Source organism: Bos indicus, chromosome 16 (genome assembly GCF_029378745.1).
Source record: "Bos indicus isolate NIAB-ARS_2022 breed Sahiwal x Tharparkar chromosome 16, NIAB-ARS_B.indTharparkar_mat_pri_1.0, whole genome shotgun sequence".
NCBI lineage: Eukaryota > Metazoa > Chordata > Mammalia > Artiodactyla > Bovidae > Bos > Bos indicus.
The window spans coordinates 24,475,929-24,498,368 of record NC_091775.1 but is presented as its reverse complement, the minus strand read 5'-3'; the positions used below and the strand labels follow the sequence as shown (position 1 = coordinate 24,498,368).

The 22,440-nt window shown below is 38.3% G+C and overlaps 1 protein-coding gene across 1 annotated transcript in view; it reads right to left on the bottom strand.

The window, feature by feature from the left end:
• IARS2 (isoleucyl-tRNA synthetase 2, mitochondrial) overlaps window positions 1–20,825 on the bottom strand; it is a 44,111-nt gene extending 23,286 nt beyond the window's left edge. The window contains exons 1-12 of the mRNA XM_070767968.1: window positions 20,463–20,825; window positions 18,562–18,684; window positions 13,610–13,769; window positions 12,587–12,735; window positions 12,453–12,502; window positions 12,262–12,371; window positions 12,084–12,174; window positions 11,622–11,737; window positions 6,952–7,121; window positions 5,919–6,009; window positions 4,194–4,345; window positions 2,302–2,462 (exon numbers count right to left, since the gene is read on the bottom strand). Coding sequence (XP_070624069.1) covers window positions 2,302–2,462; window positions 4,194–4,345; window positions 5,919–6,009; window positions 6,952–7,121; window positions 11,622–11,737; window positions 12,084–12,174; window positions 12,262–12,371; window positions 12,453–12,502; window positions 12,587–12,735; window positions 13,610–13,769; window positions 18,562–18,684; window positions 20,463–20,729 — 1,640 coding nt within the window. The 5' untranslated portion in view covers window positions 20,730–20,825. The remainder of the gene's footprint in view (window positions 1–2,301; window positions 2,463–4,193; window positions 4,346–5,918; window positions 6,010–6,951; window positions 7,122–11,621; window positions 11,738–12,083; window positions 12,175–12,261; window positions 12,372–12,452; window positions 12,503–12,586; window positions 12,736–13,609; window positions 13,770–18,561; window positions 18,685–20,462) is intronic.
• Between the last annotated feature and the right edge of the window lie 1,615 nt (window positions 20,826–22,440).

Below are 22,440 nucleotides of genomic sequence, written 5' to 3'. Positions count from 1 at the left end.
AAAAATTGACAAATAATTAAGAATTAACATCCATTAAAAAAAAAAATCAACTGTTATGTCACTTAAAGGACCAAAAATGGAAGAGGATTAGAGTTATTATTCAGAAATGGTGTACAGGAAAATGACCTATGAATTGACAGACAACGTGACCAAGTCTGTCTGTCATTTCTGTAGGCCAATGTTCTGTATATCTCTGCGACTTCAAAATCAGAAATCAACTATACCACGCAAGCAACACAAAGCTCAATGCAGAGAAAAGAATCTGTTACTCACCATGTAAACAAACTGACTGAAAATAAAACACAAATTATACTTAAAAAAAATCTGCTTGTTTTTTCTGACAAAGCTCACATTTATTTCACCTACGTCACTGACCAATTGACCTAGGTACCATTTTGTTGTAGTGATTAAATAATGGTCAAATAAACCAGCTTGCTCTACTTACTAATATGTACAACTGGTACACTTCAATCACTTCAGGGAAACTCCCTAAAAATCTTGCTCTCTAAGTGCAGAAAAGAGTGAGGAACAATCACAGTGTTTTTATAAACATTTCCTTCAAGGAAAACTCCCTGGTAAGGAATTTAAGCAATACTTGTGTAAATTTATCTCAACTTTAATTCTCAGTAGGGAAAATAAGATACTAGTTTTTATGTGATCAAGCTCTAAATTTTAAAAATATAAGCAACAATATTTGGGTCAAAGAGTCTTAGCTCGAAACTGTAATAATATTGCAATAATCTTACAATCACTTCCTGATCTCTAACTTCTAGCTTCTTTTTCTAAAACACACTCTTACTCCTCACTCCTACTTAAAAGTTTAAACTCCTTAGCCTGGTATTCAAGGCTGACTTCAGTTTGCCCCAGTCAAGCTTTCTCGGGTGTTTACCTCTCTGCTCCCCTCACACACACCCCGAAGCCCCATTACAGTCCTATACGTGCTATGTTTTCGCCACTCTGGCTCCTCAGCTTCTAATACCACTACTTGCTAAGTACTTTCCCCCATTTCCTGCCCAATTCTCAAGGCCCTTCTCAAATGCCATATCCTCTACAAAGGAAGCAAACAAACTATTTTGGGTTCAAAGCAAATCCTTTAGTTCTTTCTGAGGCATGTTGCCAGAAGGTGTCAGATTTTCCCTGAAGTCGTGACACAAGAATATTTCAAAGTGAAAAGGAGCCTTCACACCAAGGATACTCAGAACTACCCAACATGCAGTGAAAGGTAATTTAAAACAAAACACTGGGATCGACAATTTAAAAAAAAACTAATATATATATATACATAAAAACACCACGTACAGCATACTAATAATGTAGTCAATGAAAAGCACAACCTTTTTACAAAAATGATGTTGAATTCCCCTCGCTGTCTCCTGAATTCTCCATTACTTGCTGCCTCCATGCCCTCAAAATCCTCACTGGATCCTCAACTGATAAAATGTGAAAATACTTCCCAAAATGTAGTCAAACTCTTTGTTCATATTACAGAATAACTTAGTAAAAAAAATCTGAAACAAAATTACTTCCAAAAAAATGAAAATTCAGGATATATTCCCAAAAGAAATGATTAATATTCCCTTTTCCACATCTCTTAATAACAGTAACAATCCTGAAAGCCACCCTAATTTGCCAGAAGATAAACCAGCTAGGTTATTACCACAATAAGAGCGGGGACCATGTCAGTCTTGTCTATTGCCTCAGAAAAAGGGTCTAGTGTATGACCAGCAAAAAAAAAAACCTTTTTATTGTATAAGCTCTTCTATTCTGAATTGTTTACTAGGTTCACGTATTACCTTTCCAAATTAAAAAGAAAATTAAGCAAAAAAAGAAGAAATAACTAGTGCATTCAACTATATTATAGTTTCTTAAATTTTAAATTATCTGTACAATTACCTAACACCATTTCTACTGAGAGAAAAAGCAGACTCAAAGTGAAAGACTGACACTGATTCCTAAATCAAAATTACATACTGGGCCACTCAATCTGCTCACTTTGGGTTCCTGACACCTTACTCCAACACAGTGCTAGGCACACAGTCAGGAATAATGAATTCTCAAAGAAAAAAAGTCAATGCCTTTAATTCTGAATTATCAATACTGAAAATAATCCAGTATTTGTTAAAACTTCACCCATCTGAAAGGATCTTTTTGAAATTTATATTTTACTTCCCTAAAAAAGATAGTTATTTTAGACTATTTTACTTAACATATATCAAGAGTTTTCCATAGTCCACTATTTTTCCATTTTTGAAGAAAATACAACTCACTTTAAAGTGCTGAAAAATTTTGAAAGAGTTCTACCTGTTGATCAAGACTTCATCTTTTGTCTTATGATGAAACACAGGAATTGGAACACCCCAAACTCTTTGCCTTGATATGCACCAGTATGGCCGCCTGTCCATCATTTCAACCATGGCATTCAATGCTGATCCAGGAATAAATTTCACTTTTTTCAACAATTCCTGCAATTGATTCACAAATCAAGTTCAGTGAGAGAAAGCAGAACAAATTTTCTAGAACTCCCATTCTTTATCCTGATACAGTTCCTTATTTTGGAAGTTTATAGGCATTTACATGCCCCCTCTCCCTGCCAAAGAGAAACTAATCTCAAAAAAACCATAGATTTCAGAGCAAACAAGGCGATATTAAAACAGGGCCACAAAGGATCTAATAAATAACATCAAGAGCAGACTCCACCTTTGAAGAAGTGACAAGCGATTTTATACTAATTTCTAAACACTCCTAGATCAAAATTGGTAATAACAGGTTTAATAGAAGTACTACACGTTATTAAACTTCAGTTAAACTCAATTCAAACTTGATTTCCAGGTTTCTTTTTTAAATGTTTAAGAAATAAGCTCCTATCTTAGGTTGACAAGGATATTGAAATACAACCTAATTTTATGTAGTACGGTTTAGTTAAGGAATAATTATTATTTTTTAAGGTGGTAATAACAGCATGAAAATTATGTTTTAATTTTAAATGTCAGATATATATGATGAAATATTTATGGAAAACATAATACCTAAAAGTTGCTTTAAAATAATCCAATGGGTAGGAAGTGTAGATAATGAGTATGGATGTAGCTAAAAATAAAATTGGCAAAAAGTTGATTATTGTTGAAGTTGGGTGATGGAAACATGGCAGTATATTATTTTCTCTATTTCTGCAAAGATTAACTAAAAATTTTCCATAAGGAAGTTAAGAAAACAAACTTGTCTTCAGCGTACTGCATCAGCATCAGATTCGGATGTTCTGCAACAAAAATCTGTGCAGAGCTGAAAGTCACAAACTACATTTACAGGTAAGAAAAACAGGCTTTATAGAGAAATGTAAAAAAAACAGAACAAAGCAAAGAAACAGTCCATAGCACAGCTCTCCAATCTACATGAATGTAGAAAGTATTAACTGCCTCCATAGCTTTGGCAAGGGCCCCAAACTGCCAGGCCAACAAATGAACCAACTAATAACAGTACTGCTATATGCAAGCTGTAAAGCAAAGTATCTGTACACTCAGCATGGTCAACAAATATATATTTGAAAAACAAAAGCAAAATATGGTATTTGAGTTCTTTCATTTAATAGAATCAAGTTATTCATGAGATACACACACACACACACACACAGATACATCTATGTATTGAATGAAAGAGCTTTAATTAATTTAAATTAATATTTAAAATGCCAGCTATAAAGTAATTGTTAGCTCAAAGTAATAGCTTTTCAAATGAATTGTGATTTCAATTCAACCCTTCCAGCAAAGGATTTTAAAAGAATTTTGGTAAATGCCTATTATGTGCCAGACACTGTTCTGGGAACTCTTATTCACGTATCTCATGAGGTAGGCATTATTATCACCTTTATACAGATGAGGAAACTGAGGTTCTGAGAGTTTAAACAATTTGCTGAACTCAGGTCGTAATTTTATGCTACTTTCACACTGGGCAGGAAATTAGAGCAAACTAATTAACCTTTTTAAGCATGAGTTTCCACATATGTCATGACGGAATGGAGAAACCCAAGGTCCCTCCAGATCTAAAATTCCACAATTTTATGAAACCAATTAATAATAGCCTTAATTCCTTCTACCCTCAAAACCCTACCCCAACCTCACAGATAAACCTTTCATCCTGGGGAAGGGATGAATGAGGGAATGATAAACCCAACCCTTACAGCAGGATGCCCTTTATACCTTGGCTGTAGTCTTAATATCCGTGATATTTACAAACCACTGCTTGCTGGCACGAATAACTACTGGTTTCTTAGTTCTCCAGTCATAGGGATAGCTGTGTACCAATTTTTCTTCTTTCAACAAATTCTTTGCAGCCTGAAGCATCATTATAACTTAAAAAACAAAAAACAACTTACATTAGACACAATGAAAAAGTACTATGAAAACCCTAATAACTCTCTAAACTTCCAGGGAGTACGAAATCTGGGCCAACAGGTGACAGGAAGAGTAGCCATCTACCAGGGAGCAAAGGCATAATCTGGGAATCTCCAGACAAAAAAAGCAGAGACTGTAAAACCTTAAGCAGACTCCAAAGTATGCCATTCCCATGGGCTCTTCTCAAAGACGACAGAACACACCTAGAACTCTACATCTCAAATCCAGAGTCACAGTCTCCCATACTATGAATCTTCAAATGGTCTCCAGGTAATCCAAAGAAACCAGGTATACTGGCTTGAATTTTGTCCCCTAAGTCCTTGCCCCTACGACCTGTGACTGTGACCTTATTTGGAAATAGGGCCTTTGTAGATGCAGTCTCGGAAAAGGCAATGGCACCCCACTCCAGGACTCTTGCCTGGAATATCCCATGGATGGAGGAGCCTGGTAGGCTGCAGTCCATGAGGTCTCACAGAGTTGGACACGACTGAAGTGACTTAGCAGATGCAGTCTGCAACTAAGATGGGGTCACACTGGACCTCCCTGATAGCTCAGTGGGTAAAGAATCTGCCTGTGATGCAGGAGACACAGGAGATGTGAGTTCAATCACTGGGTCAGGAAGATGCCCTGGAGAAGGAAATGGCAACCCACTCCAGTATTCTTGCCTGGAAAACCCCATGGACAGAAGAGCCTGGAGAGCTACAGTCCATGGGGTCACAAAGAGTCCGACACAGCTAAGCGACTAAACCACCCACACTGGATTAGAGTGGGCCCTAATTCCAACGCCTGGTGTCCTTGTAAGAAGAAGAAAGAATACACAGAGAGAGACACACAGAGCAAATGACAGGGGACAATGGAGGCAGACTGGAGTGATACAGCTATAAACCAAGGAAAGCCCAGGATTACCGGAGCCAAAAGAAGCTAGGCAGAGGCAAAGAAGGACTTTTTCACAGAGCTTTCAGAGGGAGCAGAGCCTGGCTGACACCTTGACTTCAGACTTCTCGCCTCCAGAACTGTGAGAGAATAAGTTTCTGTTGTTCTAAGCCACCAAACTTATAGTAGTTTGTGACAAGAGCCTAGGAGAATTAATACACCAGATCTAATTGGCCTTAGTCGTGGTGTGGGCAAAGAAAGGTGTTCATAGTGTAGGTCAGTGATATGAGTTACTAGAGGAGTGAGTGAGTGATTCAGTCAACATCCAGCTCCAAGGTGGACTTCATCCTTCCACAAAACTCACACTGCTAATGACTCTCTCTGCTGTTCTAAGGTAACACCACTCCCTGCTGACGGCCCTGATGTGATTAAACAAGTAGGGCAATTCAAAGTGAAAGATGAAAAAGTGCCAAACTCCATGTTACACCACGTGGCAAAATAAAATACAATTTCCGCTTTTTGCTTCTGTTGAAAGTGCAAGACTGAGAGAACTGTCAGCAAAGATTACTGCTGGCTGCTTCTCAGAAAATGCATATTTACAATATCAACATAAAAAAGAAAAAAAAAAAATACAATATCAACATACACAGGACTCACCTGCATCTGTTCCCTCTTTAAGAACAGCTTTGTTTTGAAGTTCAGGACCTGCAGCATCTGTGAAAACTCCATCTTCATTCACTAAACAATCCTACAAAGAGTCGTTCTGAACAATTAAAATAAAGCATCAAGACTTTCTATCTTATGACAATATCTGGCAAAACAATATATAATGTATAAAACATCTCATTATAGTCTAGTCTTTCACTGTACTGAAATTTAGGTATCACTTCTTAGTCAATCAGAATTTGTGAATTTAAACACTTAAATCACCAAAAAGGCAAACTGTATTACTAAAGCACATACCTAAAATTTAATAATAAAAAGTAACAAGATATACTAAAAACTTCTGTTAACTTACAGATCTGTGGCCGTGTATATACACTGTGATGACTTTGAGACTTGTCTTTAACTAAATAGAAAAACTTGCTAAGTAACTCATGTGTAAAATAAATTTTGAGAGGATGGTTTAGTCTGAAAAAAATGGCTCTTTGGAACTATCCAGTATCCCAGGTGGCTCAGTGGTAAAGCATCCACCTGCAAATCCAAGGGACACAGGAGATGCGGGTTTGATCCCTGGGTCAGGGAGGATCCCCTGGAGCAGGAAATGGCAACCCACTCCAGTATTCTTGCCTTCGAAATCCCATGGACAGAGGAGCCTGGTGGGCTACAGTCCCCAGGGTTGCAAAGAGTTGAACATGACTAAGCGACTTAAGCACACATTCACATAAGCAAAACCCACTCACCATTTTTCAGGGCTTGAAAGTAATTTGTCTACGTGACTTAGTACTTGGAAAAAAAATGCCCCTATTTACTATGTATTCTTCAATTTCAACTCTGTGCCAATTCTGTGCTGATTCTAGGAAATGATTCTTAGTTAGTATGAGCTAATGAGGTTTATTGCACAAAAGCATTTCACAACTTAACTATAAAGACAAAAATTATCATTTATTATCAAAAAGTAAAGATGTTAGGGTTTATCACTTCCATTCTACAAAAGCAATTATTAAAAAGGAAAAAGGAGGAGCAGTACCGTGGACAAGTTGTGTTGAGCAGCTACACTGTAATCTTCCATACCATGAGCCGGGGCTGTGTGAACCAGCCCGGTGCCTTTTGTCATGGTCACATGATTGGCAGGTAAAAGAGGAGACTCCCTCTCGGAAATTAAAGGATGAGCACAAGAACCATTTTCCAAGTCCACACCTGTGGGGAAAGAAAAGCACGATTGAGAGTTATTTTATATGGCGATTCTTCTATCTCTTCAAGGAAAGCAACAGATATCAGGCTGAGAAGAGCAAAATCTGAGACAAGGCTGGGCTCAAATTCTGGCTTTCCCTTTTACTTGTTCTGCGACTTTCAGGAATCTATAAACTGTAAGTAATTACAGTTTGTATCTCACAGGTCTGCTGTGAGGATAAACTGGTTGATGCATGTTAAGCATTTTGGGTAACACATCACAATACTTGCTGCACTGTAAATGCTTTAAAGTATTGGTAATTATTAAATTAAATAGATAATCAAATGAACTCAAGAACATTTCTCTAATTTATGTACAGTTATGTGCCTTTTAGACAGAGGACAAAAAAATTCTAGATCAATGGGTCAACGACCAGCAGGTTCTAATACTATCTCTATGGGAACTCATTGCTGTTGCTTTTCATAATGTTACCCTGAAAAGGTAAGATCTGATAAATAATACCTGACATTTACTGGGTACCCACCGTACACTGGACTCAACATAAACTCTGACCTCACCTTCATAATAGTACAAAACAGCTAACATTATCTCCAATTTACAAATCAGAAAACAAGAAAATATAGGCAATTTGTCTGAGATAACATGGCTAACAAATGACTGCATTCAAGTTCAAAGGCAAGTCTGACTCTAATATTGTACATAACTCTAGCTCCCTTTAACAATATACCATACCCATCATCTATGAAGTTTTCTGTCGTCGTTGTTATCACGTAATCACTAAGTCATATCTGACTCTTTATAAACCCATGGACTATAGCTTTCCAGGATCCTCTGTCCATGGTATTTCCCAGGCAAGAATACTGGAGTGGGTTGCCATTTTCTTCTCCAGGGGATCTTCCTGATCCAGGGATTAAACCTGCATCTCCTGCACTGCAGGTGGATTCTTTACCACTGAGGCACCAGGGAAGCCCTCTACACCATTGCTGTTTCCCAACTTTACTGCCTCTTGAGTTGAGCTCCACAAACTAATCTTTCTTTCATACATTCTAAAAATAAACGGTTTCAAGCTTTAAAATGATTCACTGGTTCTACCCATCCACTTACCCAACATACTAAATAGGTCTGTTTATTCTATCTAGTCCTTAGCATTAATAACTCAAGAATGGTAAATGGCCCCCTTATGCCTCAGATATTCCCCACAAATCATTCTTCATCTTTCCAAACTAAATGATATTTAACAACAAAAAAAACTGCCTTTATAAATTTCTCCACTTCTATGATCCTTTTTTCTAGCCATAGAGCAATAAAAACTATACTGCCTAGACATATCAACAGAAGAACACAAATCTTTTAACTTTGGACATTTCATAGAAAAGACAGCTCTTTTGCTGATTTCATTTTGCTTAAAACAGCACAATGGGTAAGAGGTGTGAGAAAAACTGACATTTTCTTATAAAATCCTGACAAAATTCCCTTTTCTGAAGAAAATCACAAGCCTTCCTTGCAGTCTCACTTGGATGACTTGGCATTTTATAACCAGGAAATACCTGAATTACTAGGAAAATTACTTTAGGATGCATTCTTTTCCATGCAAATTTTAATGCTGTTAAGAGAGAAAAGGTCAGCACTGATTTTTAGAGAAATCAACTCTTTAGTTTGTGTTTTGATTCCTTTTCTAGAAATCAGATTGACAAGTAACACCAGTCTCTACAACCTTGTGCTGTACTCTTTATGCATTTTTAGTATGGAAACCACAGCTTTGGAGCAAAGTAAACTTTATGAACTTTCCTTTAGCCCCAATACTTAGTGCTTATAATACTTAATACTCTTCCTCACCTCCCAACAAAGATCCCCAGATGATTGAGAAACAATTGACATTTCTTTCTGGAAAGAAAATCTATCCCCCCAAAAATGTTCCATTTCAGCTGTTACCATTCCTACTACTTTAGTAAATAGAAAGCCAGCTGTTCTTAGATTATTCAGCCAGAAATGAAAAGTATACAAATTGCTCTGAAACATGGTGGATCAAAATGGCAATCCATCAATTCTCTACAAAGTGATAATTTGAAACAGTTAAGCAGTCTAGAAAAAGGATCTTTAAATTTAACCTTATACTTTTACAAACCTTTTGAGCATGCCATTCAACTTCTGTAACAACATCTAAAATGTCAATGAAGTCTATTACTATCTTCTGCACTTAAAAAAGAGGTGGGCTGTAATTAATAATACTATATTGTATATTTGAAAGCTGCTAAGAGAACAGAACCTCTTAAAAAGCCTCTTGATGAAAGTAAAGAGGAGAGTCAAAAAAGTGGCTTAAAACTCAACATTCAGAAAACTAAGATCATGGCACCTGGTCCCATCACTTCATGGCAAATAGATGGAGAAACAAAGTTAACAGTGATAGACTTTATTTTGGGGGGCTCCAAAATCACTGCAGGTGGTGACTGCAGCCATGAAATGAAAAGGTGCTTGCTCCTTGGAAGAAAAGTTATGACCAACCTAGACAACATATTAGAAAGCAAGAAATTACTTTGCCAACAAGACCCGTCTAGTCAAAGCTATGGTTTTTCCAATAGTCATGTATGGATATGAAAGTTGGACTACAAAGAAAGCTGAGCACCAAAGAATTGATGCTTTTGAACTGTGGTGTTGGAGAAGATTCTTGAGAGTCCCTTGGACTGCAAGGAGATCCAACTAGTCCATCCTAAAGAAATCAGTCCTGAATATTCATTGGAAGGGCTGCTGCAAAGCTGAAACTCCAATACTTAGGCCACCTGATGCGAAGAACTGACTCATCTAAAAAGACCCTGATGCTGGGAAAGATTAAAGGCAGGGGAAGGGGACGACAGAAGATGAGATGTTGGATGGCATCACTGACTCGAGTTTGAGTATTGAGTTTGAGTTTGAGTTTGAGTAAACTCTGGGAGTCAGTGATGGACAGGAAAGCCTGGCGTGCTGCAGTCTATGGGGTCGCAAAGAGTCGGACATGACTGAGTGACTGAACTGAAGAGAATAGACCTTAAAAGTTCTCATGACAAGGAAAAAAACTTTGTAACTATGTGTGATGATGATGTTAACTAGATTTATTATGATGATCATCTCACAATGCATACAAATATTAAATCATTATACCAAATGTCTAAACTAATACAATGCTATATATATCAATTTTTTTAAAAAAAGAGGTGAGTGAAGGGTATGGACTTAAGAATATACCAGATCCTCTAACTTACCGAATGTACCAATAAGATACAAATGGTATTAAATACTAAACATTCTGCAGCTTCTTTTATGCCTTTGACATTAAAAACTTTTTGATTTTTGTTAAGATTGTTTAAACCTCTAACTGGCTTATATCTGAACTGATACATTTTGAGGTCTTCTCTATTCAGCTGGACAATCTTTCCATTTTTGGTTTTTCCTGTGGTCATGTATGGATGTGAGAGTTGGACTGTGAAGAAGGCTGAGCGCCAAAGAATTGATGCTTTTGAACTGTGGTGTTGGAGAAGACTCTTGAGAGTCCCTTGGACTGCAAGGAGATCCAACCAGTCCATTCTGAAGGAGATCAGCCCTGGGTGTTCTTTGGAAGGAATGATGCTAAAGCTGAAACTCCAGTACTTTGGCCACCTCATTCGAAGAGCTGAATCATTGGAAAAGACTCTGATGCTGGGAGGGATTGGGGGCAGGAGGAGAAGGGGACGACAGAGGATGAGATGGCTGGATGGCATCACTGACTTGATGGACGTGAGTCTGAGTGAACTCTGGGAGTTGGTGATGGATAGGGAGGCCTGAGTGAACTTTGGGAGTTGGTGATGGATAGGGAGGCCTGGCGTGCTACGATTCATGGGGTTGCAGAGTCGGACATGACTGAGCGACTGAACTGAACTGAACTGAACTGAACTTGTGATCTTTTTTCTTCCATAAGAAACTCAAAGATATACCATCCCTAAAGATCAAAGGTTATTTTAAACTTCCTTAGATTTCCATAGTTATATTTCAAAATCAGCCACTACTTTAGGAGTCCCAAATTATAGCTTACTAAGGATTCTTTTGACAGAAATGCTATCTTGGAAATAACTTTCAGAATTTATTCAGTTTCCTTATTAAAATCATATACCCCAAAATAAATGGGATTTATTTCCTTCCTAGCTCTTTTGATCAAATCAGATAAAAATAGTTTTCAGTAATTTACTTTTGAATAAAAATTTAAAGGAAAATTTGCACATTTTATATTGTATAGAGGACATTTTTCTAATTTTCCACTGGATATTTGTCAAAAATATTTTTTTCAACTATTGTGACTTTGTCAATGTTCATATTTTCTATGCTCCTATCATGTTTAATGTATATTCTCCTTCAGTTTGATCAATATAAAATATATTCTAGAAAGGCAGAAGCCATATTTGTTTTATTCACAATGAGCAATGTTCAGCAAGGTACTGAACGCAGATCAACCCAGTATTCTAATGACTTTGACTGTCAGAGTATCTGTAAATCCTCACCTGAAAATGTTGAAATAACTTCAAATGTTGTTCCCAAAGTAGAAGCAACAGATGTTACTTTATCTGCACCTAGAATGTACAAGTCTCCAGATGAGGAACACTTCACAACAGCATACCTAAAATAAAATTGAGGAGTAAGCTGCTAACAATGAAAAAGGAAAAACCACAGATAACATTTTAAACGTTTCGAATCACTTCAGAAAAACTAACTAAGATTAAAAAAAAGTACTATTTTCAAAGGACTTCATTCCTTACATTTCTGTTTTCTTTTCCAAAGAAGCTGGAAAATAAGGTCTTAAGTAGTATTCTCTAAAGCTTAATAAAATCTATATGAACATAAAAACTAAGTGATAATTCACTAATTTTAAGAGGATAATGAGGATGCAATAAGATCAAAATAATGCTAAAAAATGGAACTGATCCTATTTGTGGACAAAACAAAGATTGCTGTAATATACCTACTTTGATTCTGGCATGTAACAAACAGCTTGATTGGCTGGAATTGTCCAAGGCTGTGTGGTCCAGACTAAAAAACTAACAGGAGATGAACCATCTGTGAAAATAAAATTTCAAATATGCTAGCAAATCAAATGTTTTAATTCCTTAAGTTTAATAAACTCAAACAACGGATAAATCTTACCTAGAAGAGATGCCAACTTAGGAGAAGGTTTCAGGAGAGGGAATTTTACATACACTGAGCGACTGATGTGCTCCGGATTATATTCAAGTTCTGCTTCAGCCAATGCAGTCCTAAGGTTTAAAAACATTAAACATAAATATTTGGAAGTCCCACAAAATTCTCCACTTTAGCTACCCAAAACACATAAATACCTTGATGAAGGAGACCAAAACACAGGTTTGTAAGATCGATAAATCAAGCCCTATAAAAGACAAAGATATATGAAAGCTGGAATTCTGTAACAGGTAATTCAACATACTCAAAGGGAAAAAAAAAACTTTATTACCTTATCATACATTTGGTAGAAAATTCTCAACTGCTTGGCCTCGTATCTCCCATCAAAAGTATAGTAGCAATTATTCCAATCTGCCATTATTCCCCAGCGAATAAATGACAATTTCTGTTTCTCAATTGCCGCTTTGGCGAATGATCTAGCTAAAATCAATAAACAAAAAGCCTTTTGAAAATGAGTTAAAATTCTTGAACACAGTTTAGCATGTATATCTCTAAATGAAAGCATCACACACAATTTGAAAATGAGTTAAAATTCTTGAATACAGCTTAGCATGTATCTCTCTAAATGCAGGTATTACACAAAATTTAGACTATAAAAATGTTTAAAAGTAAAGTTATCCTCAAAGTTAAAAGTATTCAGCAGATAACTTACAACAAATTCTAAAATTAACTAAAATTTCAAAATTTTTAAAAATTATAAAAAAATATACAAAAATTATAAAAATTTGTCTCTTCCATTATTCAGAGATCATAAAATGATCTTACATTTAAAAAAAACAAACTGGAAAAGTTACTCTTACTTCATAATTTAAGAAAACGTCAGAGAATAATTATTTCATTACATACACACACACACAATTAATTAGTGTAACCAATCATACTGTTTCACAAGAAGTATGAGATCTTCAAAATCATATCCAATTATACAATAGTTTAACAGATAAGATCAGACGAGTCCTCCTTGACTCACTCTATTGAAGGAAAGGACCGAAAAAGAGACTTCTAAATAAATTTTAATTTAAAATTTACTTTTGGTTTAGGTATAGGTCAACAGGTTCTAGCCAAGAAAGTACATAAAAACAATAACAAAAATAATAATTTCAAAGTTCTCACAAAAGTCAATTACACAAAATCTGAATCTTCTGTGACACAGTGGTTTCCAACTGATCTCATTATAAGTGAAAAAACAATAGCAAAAAACAAAAAGCAACAAGTGTCTTTGATAAAGTCCTGACTTTTCCAAGGAACTATGGTTTACAAATAACATTTTGAAACAGAAATAGAGATTACTTACCTTTCTCTCTAATTTCCATAGCTGAAAGATTCTGAGCTTTTCCACCAAGTTCTGATAATACTTTGATTTCAATGGGTAACCCATGACAATCCCAGCCTGGAACAAAATGTATTTTGGAACCCCTCATCATATGGTATCGATTGGCTATGTCTTTCAAAATCTGCAAAGATGAAATGATAATCATCATTCATACAAAAAGCATGTGGCCTACAACTTATGTTCTCTTAGTATCATTTTAAAACACTAATAAAATCCAACTTTAAAGGATTTATATAGAATTACCTATTAAATCAACTTATGTTCTACATAAATACAAGCATAACAAATATCTGATTTTTAAAATGTCATTAACTCCCCCAGGAAGAAATCAAATTACAAAAGATTTCAAAGTGAAAAACATTATATCCAAGATTACTAATTTTTTTTTAAGTTGGAGTATGCAAATAAGCAATCCACACTACCACTTTAAGAAATAATCTGAACTTCCTAAAAATTAGAGTAAAAAATTATAATTTGCTTTACTCTCATGGAAGAAAATTATTTATGTGAATAATCCAATATTATATATAATATTATGTATATTTAGCTCATAAATATTACAGAATCAAGGCAGAATTTATAATGCCCTTAGAGTATGAAATATTATGCTTAACTCTGTTACTACTAAAACCCTAAATAACACAGTAGATCTCTTAGTAAAGTTCTGTAACTGTTTACTAGCTCATCTTAAGATACTGCTGCTGCTAAGTCGCTTCAGTTGTATCCGACTCTGTGCGACCCCATAGACGGCAGCCCACCAGGCTCCCCGGCCCTGGGACTCTCCAGGCAAGAACACTGGAGTGGGTTGCCATTTCCTTCTCCAATGCATGAAAGTGAAAAGTGAAAGTGAAGTCGATCAATCCTATCCGACTCCTAGCGACCCCATGGACTGCAGCCTACCAGGCCCCTCCATCCATCGGATTTTCCAGGCAAGAGTACTGCAGTGGGTTGCCGGGCAGCAAATTTGAAAAAATATATATACCCACTGAAAAATGGAGGCTCAAAGGCAAAGGACAGACTTGGCTCCAGGCTCAATTCCTTCTTCCCAAAATTAAATAATGCAGTAGTCCAGAAAAATATATCTTCCCTTCCATGTCTCTCAAAAGTAGAAAAGATAATACACATTCCTCTCACAACTTCTATGTAAAACTCCTTTAGACTTCTTACCAAAGGGCAGGGGGCCTTGCAATCTGGGGGTAGTCATATAACAAAAACATTCATCTACTGATACATACTTAAGATTTGTATACTCTTTGTTATGTATATTACTTACATCAATCAATATAAATAACATCCTTTCTATTTATCCCTATTTGAAGTTGTTTTACTTATTTATCTGTCCCTTCCTGGAAAATACAAACTCTTTGAAATCAGAGCTCCCATCTGTCTTCATCTGTAAACTTCCAGCATTTAGAATGGTGACTGCCACTATTCGTAGCTCAGTCGGTAAAGAATCTGCCTGCAATGCAGGAGACCTGGGTTCGATTCCTGGGTCGGGAAGATCCCCTGGAGAAGGAAGTGGCAACCCACTCCAGGATTCTTGCCTGGAGCATCTCATAGACAGAAGACTCTGGCGGGCTACAGTCTACAGGGTCACAAGAATCGAACACGACTAAGCATATACACCCTATTCTACAAGTACTTAACTGAATAAAGGAAAGCATACACATATGCTCTAGACTGTGATATCTCATACAGTCCTTACTAGCCACCAGCAGTAATAAGCATCAAAACTGGCTAGTCCAAATTGAGATGTAAATATACAATATATACCACTGAGTGAAAAAAGTTAACCCCCCAAAACTGTATGATTACATTTATATAGCATTCTTGAAATGACAAAAATATAGATGTAGAGAACAGTTAAGGAGATGGTGGGAAAAGAGGGAAATAAATATAGCTATAAAAGAGCATCATGAGGGATTCTTGATGGAAATGTTCGGTATCTTGAATGTATCAATGTAACATTCTGGTTATGATATAATACTGCAGTTTTGCAGGATTTTACCACTGGAGAAATTGGGTAAAATGTATACGGAATCCTCTCTATTTTTTTCTTAACGAATGCACTTGAATCTATAATTACTTCAAATATAAACTCTAACTAAAACAAAATTTGAAAGAAATTGCTTTCAAATAGTGTGCACTTAAAAAAAAAAAAGCACTTCAGTTCTATCCATGAAAAGAAATAAATGCTTTTTTTACCATCTGATGTAATATGCCTAATAATTTGAAAATGAGCTATCAAGCAGCATGATTTGGCCTCCGTGGAAGCAAACAAACTTTATACCAAGGAATGTGCAATATGTGTAACATCTCAAAAGTTTTAGAAGTTTTCAATACAATTAAATGGTCTAATACAATGAAAGAAAGTTAAAGAAAGTGTTGGTCGTTCAGTCGTGTCTGACTCTCAGGGACCCTGTGGACTATAGCCCACCAGGCTCCCCTGTCCATGGGGATTCTCCAGGCAAGAATACTGGAGTGGGTTGCCATGCCCTCCTCCAGGGGATCCTCCCAACCCAGGGATCGAACACAGGTCTCCTGCATTGCAGGCAGACTTTTTACTGTCTGAGCCGCCATGGAAGGTCTAATACAATATGTAATACATATTATAATATAATTCTGCTCTAATAGCAACACTGACTTGTTCAATGACCAGATTTCTGGTGGTGAAAATACAGACAGATGTCCAAGGTCATGTCCTCTCCAAACTTTCCATTAAAGTACACATAAAAATAAAGGACTGAAAAAAATAGTAAATAAATTGTGGTACACTCTCTCAATGGAATGCTTCTCTACAATTATTGACAACTAAAAAGGAATCAACTATTGACATCATAACAGCATGTATGAATATCAAACACTGCACAAGTAAAAGAAGCCAGACATAGAAGAATTTGTTATGCTTCAACCTTCTGAAATTTTGCAATTGGCAAAAAAAAAAAAATTATAGCAATAGAAACCAAAATAGTGATGAGGGCAGGAAGCCTTCATTCTGGAAGGCCAGCATCACCCTGATACCAAAACCTCATTTTATCCTCCTCAAACACACCAAGAAAATTCACCTCAAGCCTTTGTACTTGGCACTGTGTGTGTATGCTCAGTACACACACAGATGCAGTGGGTTGTCATTTCTTACTCCAGGGATCTTCCCGACCCAGGGCTCTAACCTGTGTCTGCTGTGTCTCCTGAATTGGCAGGCAGATTTTTTCACCACTTGAACCACATGGGAAGCACTTAGCTATTGCTATTGTTCAGTCATGAAGCTGTGTCCGACTCTTTGCAACCGCACGGACTGCAGCACACCAGGCTTCCTTGTCTTTCACTTGTCTTTCTCACGGAGTTTGCTCCGTCTGATTCAGTGATGCCATCCAACCATCTCATCTTCTGTTGCCCCTTCTCTTCCTACCCTCAATCTTTCCCAGCATCAGTGTCTTTTCCAATGAGTCGGCTTGTCACATCATGGCCAAAGTATTGAGGTTTCAGCTTCAGCACCTGTCCTTCAGTTAATATTCAGCATTGATTTCCCTTAGGATTAAATGGCTTGATCTCCTTGCTGTCCAAGGGTCTCTCAAGAGTTTTCTACAGCAACACAACTCGAAAGCATTAATTCTTCGGCGCTCACATCTGCACATGACTACTGGAAAAACTATACCTTTGACTATATGGGCCTTTATCAGCAAATTGATGTCTCTGATTTTTAATATGCTGATCATAGCTTTTCTTCCAAGGAGCAAGCATCTTTTGATTTCATGGCTGCAGTCACCATCCACAGTGATTTTGGAGCCCAAGATAATCAAGTCTGCCACTATTTCCATTTTTTCCCCTTCTATTTGCCATGAAGTGATGGGACCTGATGCCACGATCTTAGTTTTTTTGAACGTTGAGTTTTAAGCCAGCTTTTTCACTCTCCTCTTTCACTTAGCTATACTTACCCCAAATACCCCACAGCTTACCCCCCTGCTTCCTTGAGGACCTTACAGGAATGTCATCTTTTCAGTGAAGGGGGCATCCCAGATCAATTCAGTAAAACTGCACTTTGCCCAACTGACCTGCCCTATTAGTTTTCCCTTTCTTATATTTTCTTCTAAAGTACTTATTATTACTATCTTTTAGTCAGTTTGGGTTGAGAAGAATTTCTATGTGTGTGTATACGTCTGTCTGTATGTGTGATTGTGTGTGTGGTGGGAGGCAGGGGGGGTTCCCACACATACAACCAAGCAATTCTTGGACATCAGCAGAGTGTCTGAGAATTAGCATAAATGGGGTGGCATAAATAGGAGAAATGTCTTTCTCACTATTCTACAGGCTGTGAAGTCCAAGATCAAGGGGCTGGCAAATTCAGTATCTGGTAAGGGCCACTTTCTGGTTCATAGACCCCCATTTTCCCCACTGTAACCTCACATAGCATACAGGGACAAGGGAGCTCTCTGACCTAATCATCTCTCCAAGGCCCCACCTCCACACACCATTAGAGATTAGGTTTCAATATATGATTTGCAAGGGGAGGGAGACAAATATTCAGTCTCTAGTAACTACCTACCATATTAAACATTTTACTTATCCTTCTGTGCCTTCCTGTTTAGATCACAAGCTCCATGAAAACAGGACCTATCCTTATTTTGTTCACTGTTATCCCCAGAGTCTAGACAATATCTGGCACATAACAGATGCTCATTAATTATTTATTGAATAATATGATACTTATTAACATAAAATAAGTTCAAAGCAAATACCAGTGATGTTATTTTTCACACGGTACTAAAACTGTTCATTGCTGCTTTCTATTAAGACATTTTAGTTTATGTCAATGCAAATTTACATAATTGCTGTAATGTTAGAATATACTCTTTTCCAAAGTGTATTTAAATAAAGATTTTCCCCCACATCTTATAACCAAAATTATAAATTACCTTATTTAAAGCATGTCCAACATGAGGGTCACCATTTGCATAAGGAGGTCCATCATGAAGACAAAATTCAGCCTTCACTTTTCTTTCTCTTTGCCAAGAATAAAGTTCTGAAAATCCACATTTCTGTTTAAAAAGAACAACAATGTCTGCACATCACATAAACACATACACTTTAATCTTGCCATAAATAACACTCAGCACCAGTTTATTTCCTATCACATTCCAATATCTTCAACTCTAAAACACAAGGTGAGTTTTCTAAAATGCACATCTTCCAATTAGAAAATAAGTTTAAGAATGTTTTATTGAAAAAAAACTTCACTCCTTCTAATAACATAAAAAATAAATAAAATACACATCTGAGTACTTATCTTTTAAAACTTTTCAACAGTTACCCTGCAGACTTCAGTTTAAAGTCTAAGCTCTGTATGAAGGTGTACAGCACCCTAAAAGGTTTGTGCTTAGTCTCTCAGTCATGTCGGACTCTTTGCAACCCCATGGGGTGTAGCCTGCCAGGCTCCTCTGTCCATGGGACTGTCTAGCCAAGAATACTGCAGTGCGTTGCCATGCCCTCCTCGAGGGGATATTCCCAACCCAGGGATTGAACGTGTGTCTCCTGCACTGGCAAGCAATTCTTCACCCCTGCACCATCTGGGAAGCCCTACAAAGGTTTAGTACCACAGAATTCTTGGTCATTGTCTCAGAACTCCATCCCCCTCCACTCCATGTTGAAGGACTTGTAGATTCCCCACCACACACACACACACACACACACACACACACACACACACACACACACACACTTTCTCTCATATCTTATTCCTGTTATGCTCTGGCCTCAACACTTGCTACTCTCAGTCTGGAAAAACACTGATTGCAGTCCCACTCCCCTTCCCTCATCTTCTGTGTGACGATGGCCAAGTCACTTTGCCTTTGTAGGCCTATTCCCTCATTTGAAAAAAAAAAAAAATTAATAATATTCAACCCACCAAGCTGGTGTGAAGATTATACAAGAAGGTATCTGAAACTGTCACAATTTCAGAAATACAGAAGGTACTGGATGGAACACTTAAAAAACTAGATGGCCAAAACAGGCTTATGAGTCTAGAACTCTGAGAGCTGTCATAAGAATATTTAAGCTAAGCATATTTCAGTTCAGTTCAGTTCAGTCGCTCAGTAGTGTCCGACTCTTTCCGACCCCATGAATCCCATATATCCAAAATATCAGGGATTTTTAAAGACCCTAGAATTACACAAACTAACAAGTGAATTTCTGGCCTTAGAAAGTTCAGTTTAATACAGGAGACAGAAGCACAGGTGAGGAAGAGGACTGAGATGAAGTAACCACAGCTACCTGACCCTTCAAACAAGCCACCTTCCAACTAAGGACCTATTGATACCATAAAAGTGAACTTCAACTTCTTCTCAGGATCGCATTATTTATATGTGTACATGTTAATTTACTTTAAACAAAATCACTGGACAAGAGCCCAAATTCGACTAGTTTTGTATAAGCTAAAACTGGCATTTGTATTCCATCCATGCTATCTGAGCATAGCTGTTTGACCGCTGGACTTGCCTGGTGGCTCAGACGGTAGGTGGGTGGCTCTGCCTACAATGCAGGAGACCCGGCTTAGCACTCCGGTCTGGAACCCGCCACCTCTAGTGGACTTGTCTAGAGGTTTCTGCACCTGTGTTTTCACCCAGAACAACCTGTGGGAAGTGCATGATTCCCACTGGTCTGATCGCAACACCTCTGGCCCAAGAGGGCCTGGAGCCTGCGGCCGGGCCTGCCTTGCCCTGCCCTGGATGTGGGTGGCCCAGGCGTGGCTCGAGGGAGGGCCCGTGACCCCTCCCGAGGCCCCGCTCCCGGCCCCCGCGGAGCACAGGCCCGCCCGTACCTGCTGGATCTCCAGCTCCGTGTCGGGCTGCTGGCGGCCCAGCAGCTTCATGGGGAAGCTGGTCTGCGGCAGCAACACCGTGTCCCGATAGCTGCCATTACTCGAGTTCTGCGGCTGGTTACTGGCCCCGGTGACTGACCGCACCAAAAGGCTCCCAGTTGTCCCTCGCCAGAGAGGTCGACAAGGAAGGCGGGGTGGCACCCACAAATTCCAGGCCGCGGCCAGGGCCGCTGCCCCCGGACCGCGAGGGCGCAGCCCCCAACGCATGGCGGGCCAGGCCAACCCCAGCGTCCGGGAGGGCGCCGGGGCCTGGGCTCCGGCCGGGCTTTGTGGGAACAGGGAGCCTAGAGTACGGAGGCGAGCCTTACGGGAGTGCGCACGCGCGCGGGGCGGGGAAGAGGCGGGGAGCGCAACGCGGCCCGGGGAGCGATCCACATCCGGATCTTGGCGGCAGCTTTCCCGACTACGAGGGCGGGAAGAGGTGTGGCCCGCGCCACAAGCTCACGTTTCAATCACGGCGCGTTCCTTTTAAAGTTTACTTTATTTAATTCAGTATAACCAACATTACCACTTCAACATGTAATTAATATAAAATTATAAATGTAATATTTAACATTCTTTCTCTTCATTCCAGGTCTTAGAAAATTGCTATGTAATTTACACATACAGCGTATCTCTATCCATTTGGACTGCAATTTGCCAATTCAGTTCAGTCGCTCAGTCATATCAGACTCTGCGACTCCATGGAAACTGCAGCACGCCAGGCTTCCCTGTCCATCACCAACTCCCAGAAATTGCTCAAACTCATGTCCATCCAGTCAGTGATGCCATCCAACCGTCTCAGCCTCTTGTCATCCCTTCTCCCGCCTTCAATGATCCTGCCTTCAATCAATGTTAACATCAGGGTCTTTTCCAATGAGTCAGTTCTTCGCATCAGGTGGCCAAAGGATTGGAGCTTCAGCTTCAGCATCAGTCCTTCCAATGAATATTCAGGACTGATTTCCTTTAGGATTGACTGGTTGGATCTCCTTGCAGTCCAAGGGACTCTCAAGAGTCTTCTCCAACGCCACAGATCAAAAGCATCAAGTAAGTCTTCGCTGCTCAGCTTTCTTTATGGTCCAACTCTCACATCCATACATGACTACTGGAAAAACCATAGCCTTGACTAGATGGACCTTTGTTGGCAAAGTAATGTCTCTGCCTTACAATATGCTGTCTAGGTTGGTCATAGCTTTTCTTCCAAGCAAGCATCTTTTAATTTCATGGCTGCAGTCACCATCTGCAGTGATTTTGGAAACCAAGAAAATAAAATCTCACTATTTCCGCTGTTTCCCCATCTACTTGCCATGAAGTGATGGAACCCGGGGCCATGATCCTGGTTTTTTGAATGTTGAGTTTTAAGCCAGCTTTTTCACTCTCCTCTTTCACTTTCATCAAGAGGCTCTTCAAAAAAAAAAAAAGAGGCTCTTCGGTTCCTCTTATGGTTTCTGCCATAAGGATGGTGTCATCTACATATCTGAGGTTATTGATATTTCTCCTGCCACATGATGGAATATTACTCAGCCTTAAAAAAGAATGACATTTTGCCATTTGCAGCAACAAGGATGAACTTGGGGGTCATTATACTAAGTGAAATGTCAGAGAAGGACAAATATTGTGTGATATCATTTATATATAGAATCTAAAATATACAACAAACTAGTCAATAAAACAGAAAAGCAGACATAAATATAGAAAAACTAGTGATGGGGGGCAATATAGCAGTAGAGCGAAAAATGTTATTATGGGATTATAAGAAACTCTGCATGAAATTTTTGAAAATTGTAAAGCACTATAGAACTTAATGAATCTTCCTTCAATTTAAAAAACTGAAAAGAAAATAAAGCATATGAAACTAGGGGGAAAAAAGCAAAGGCCTGAGCAGATGGCTGTGGAGTCTTTCAGTTTTTTTCTGTTTGAGCAATGAGACTGTGGTCAT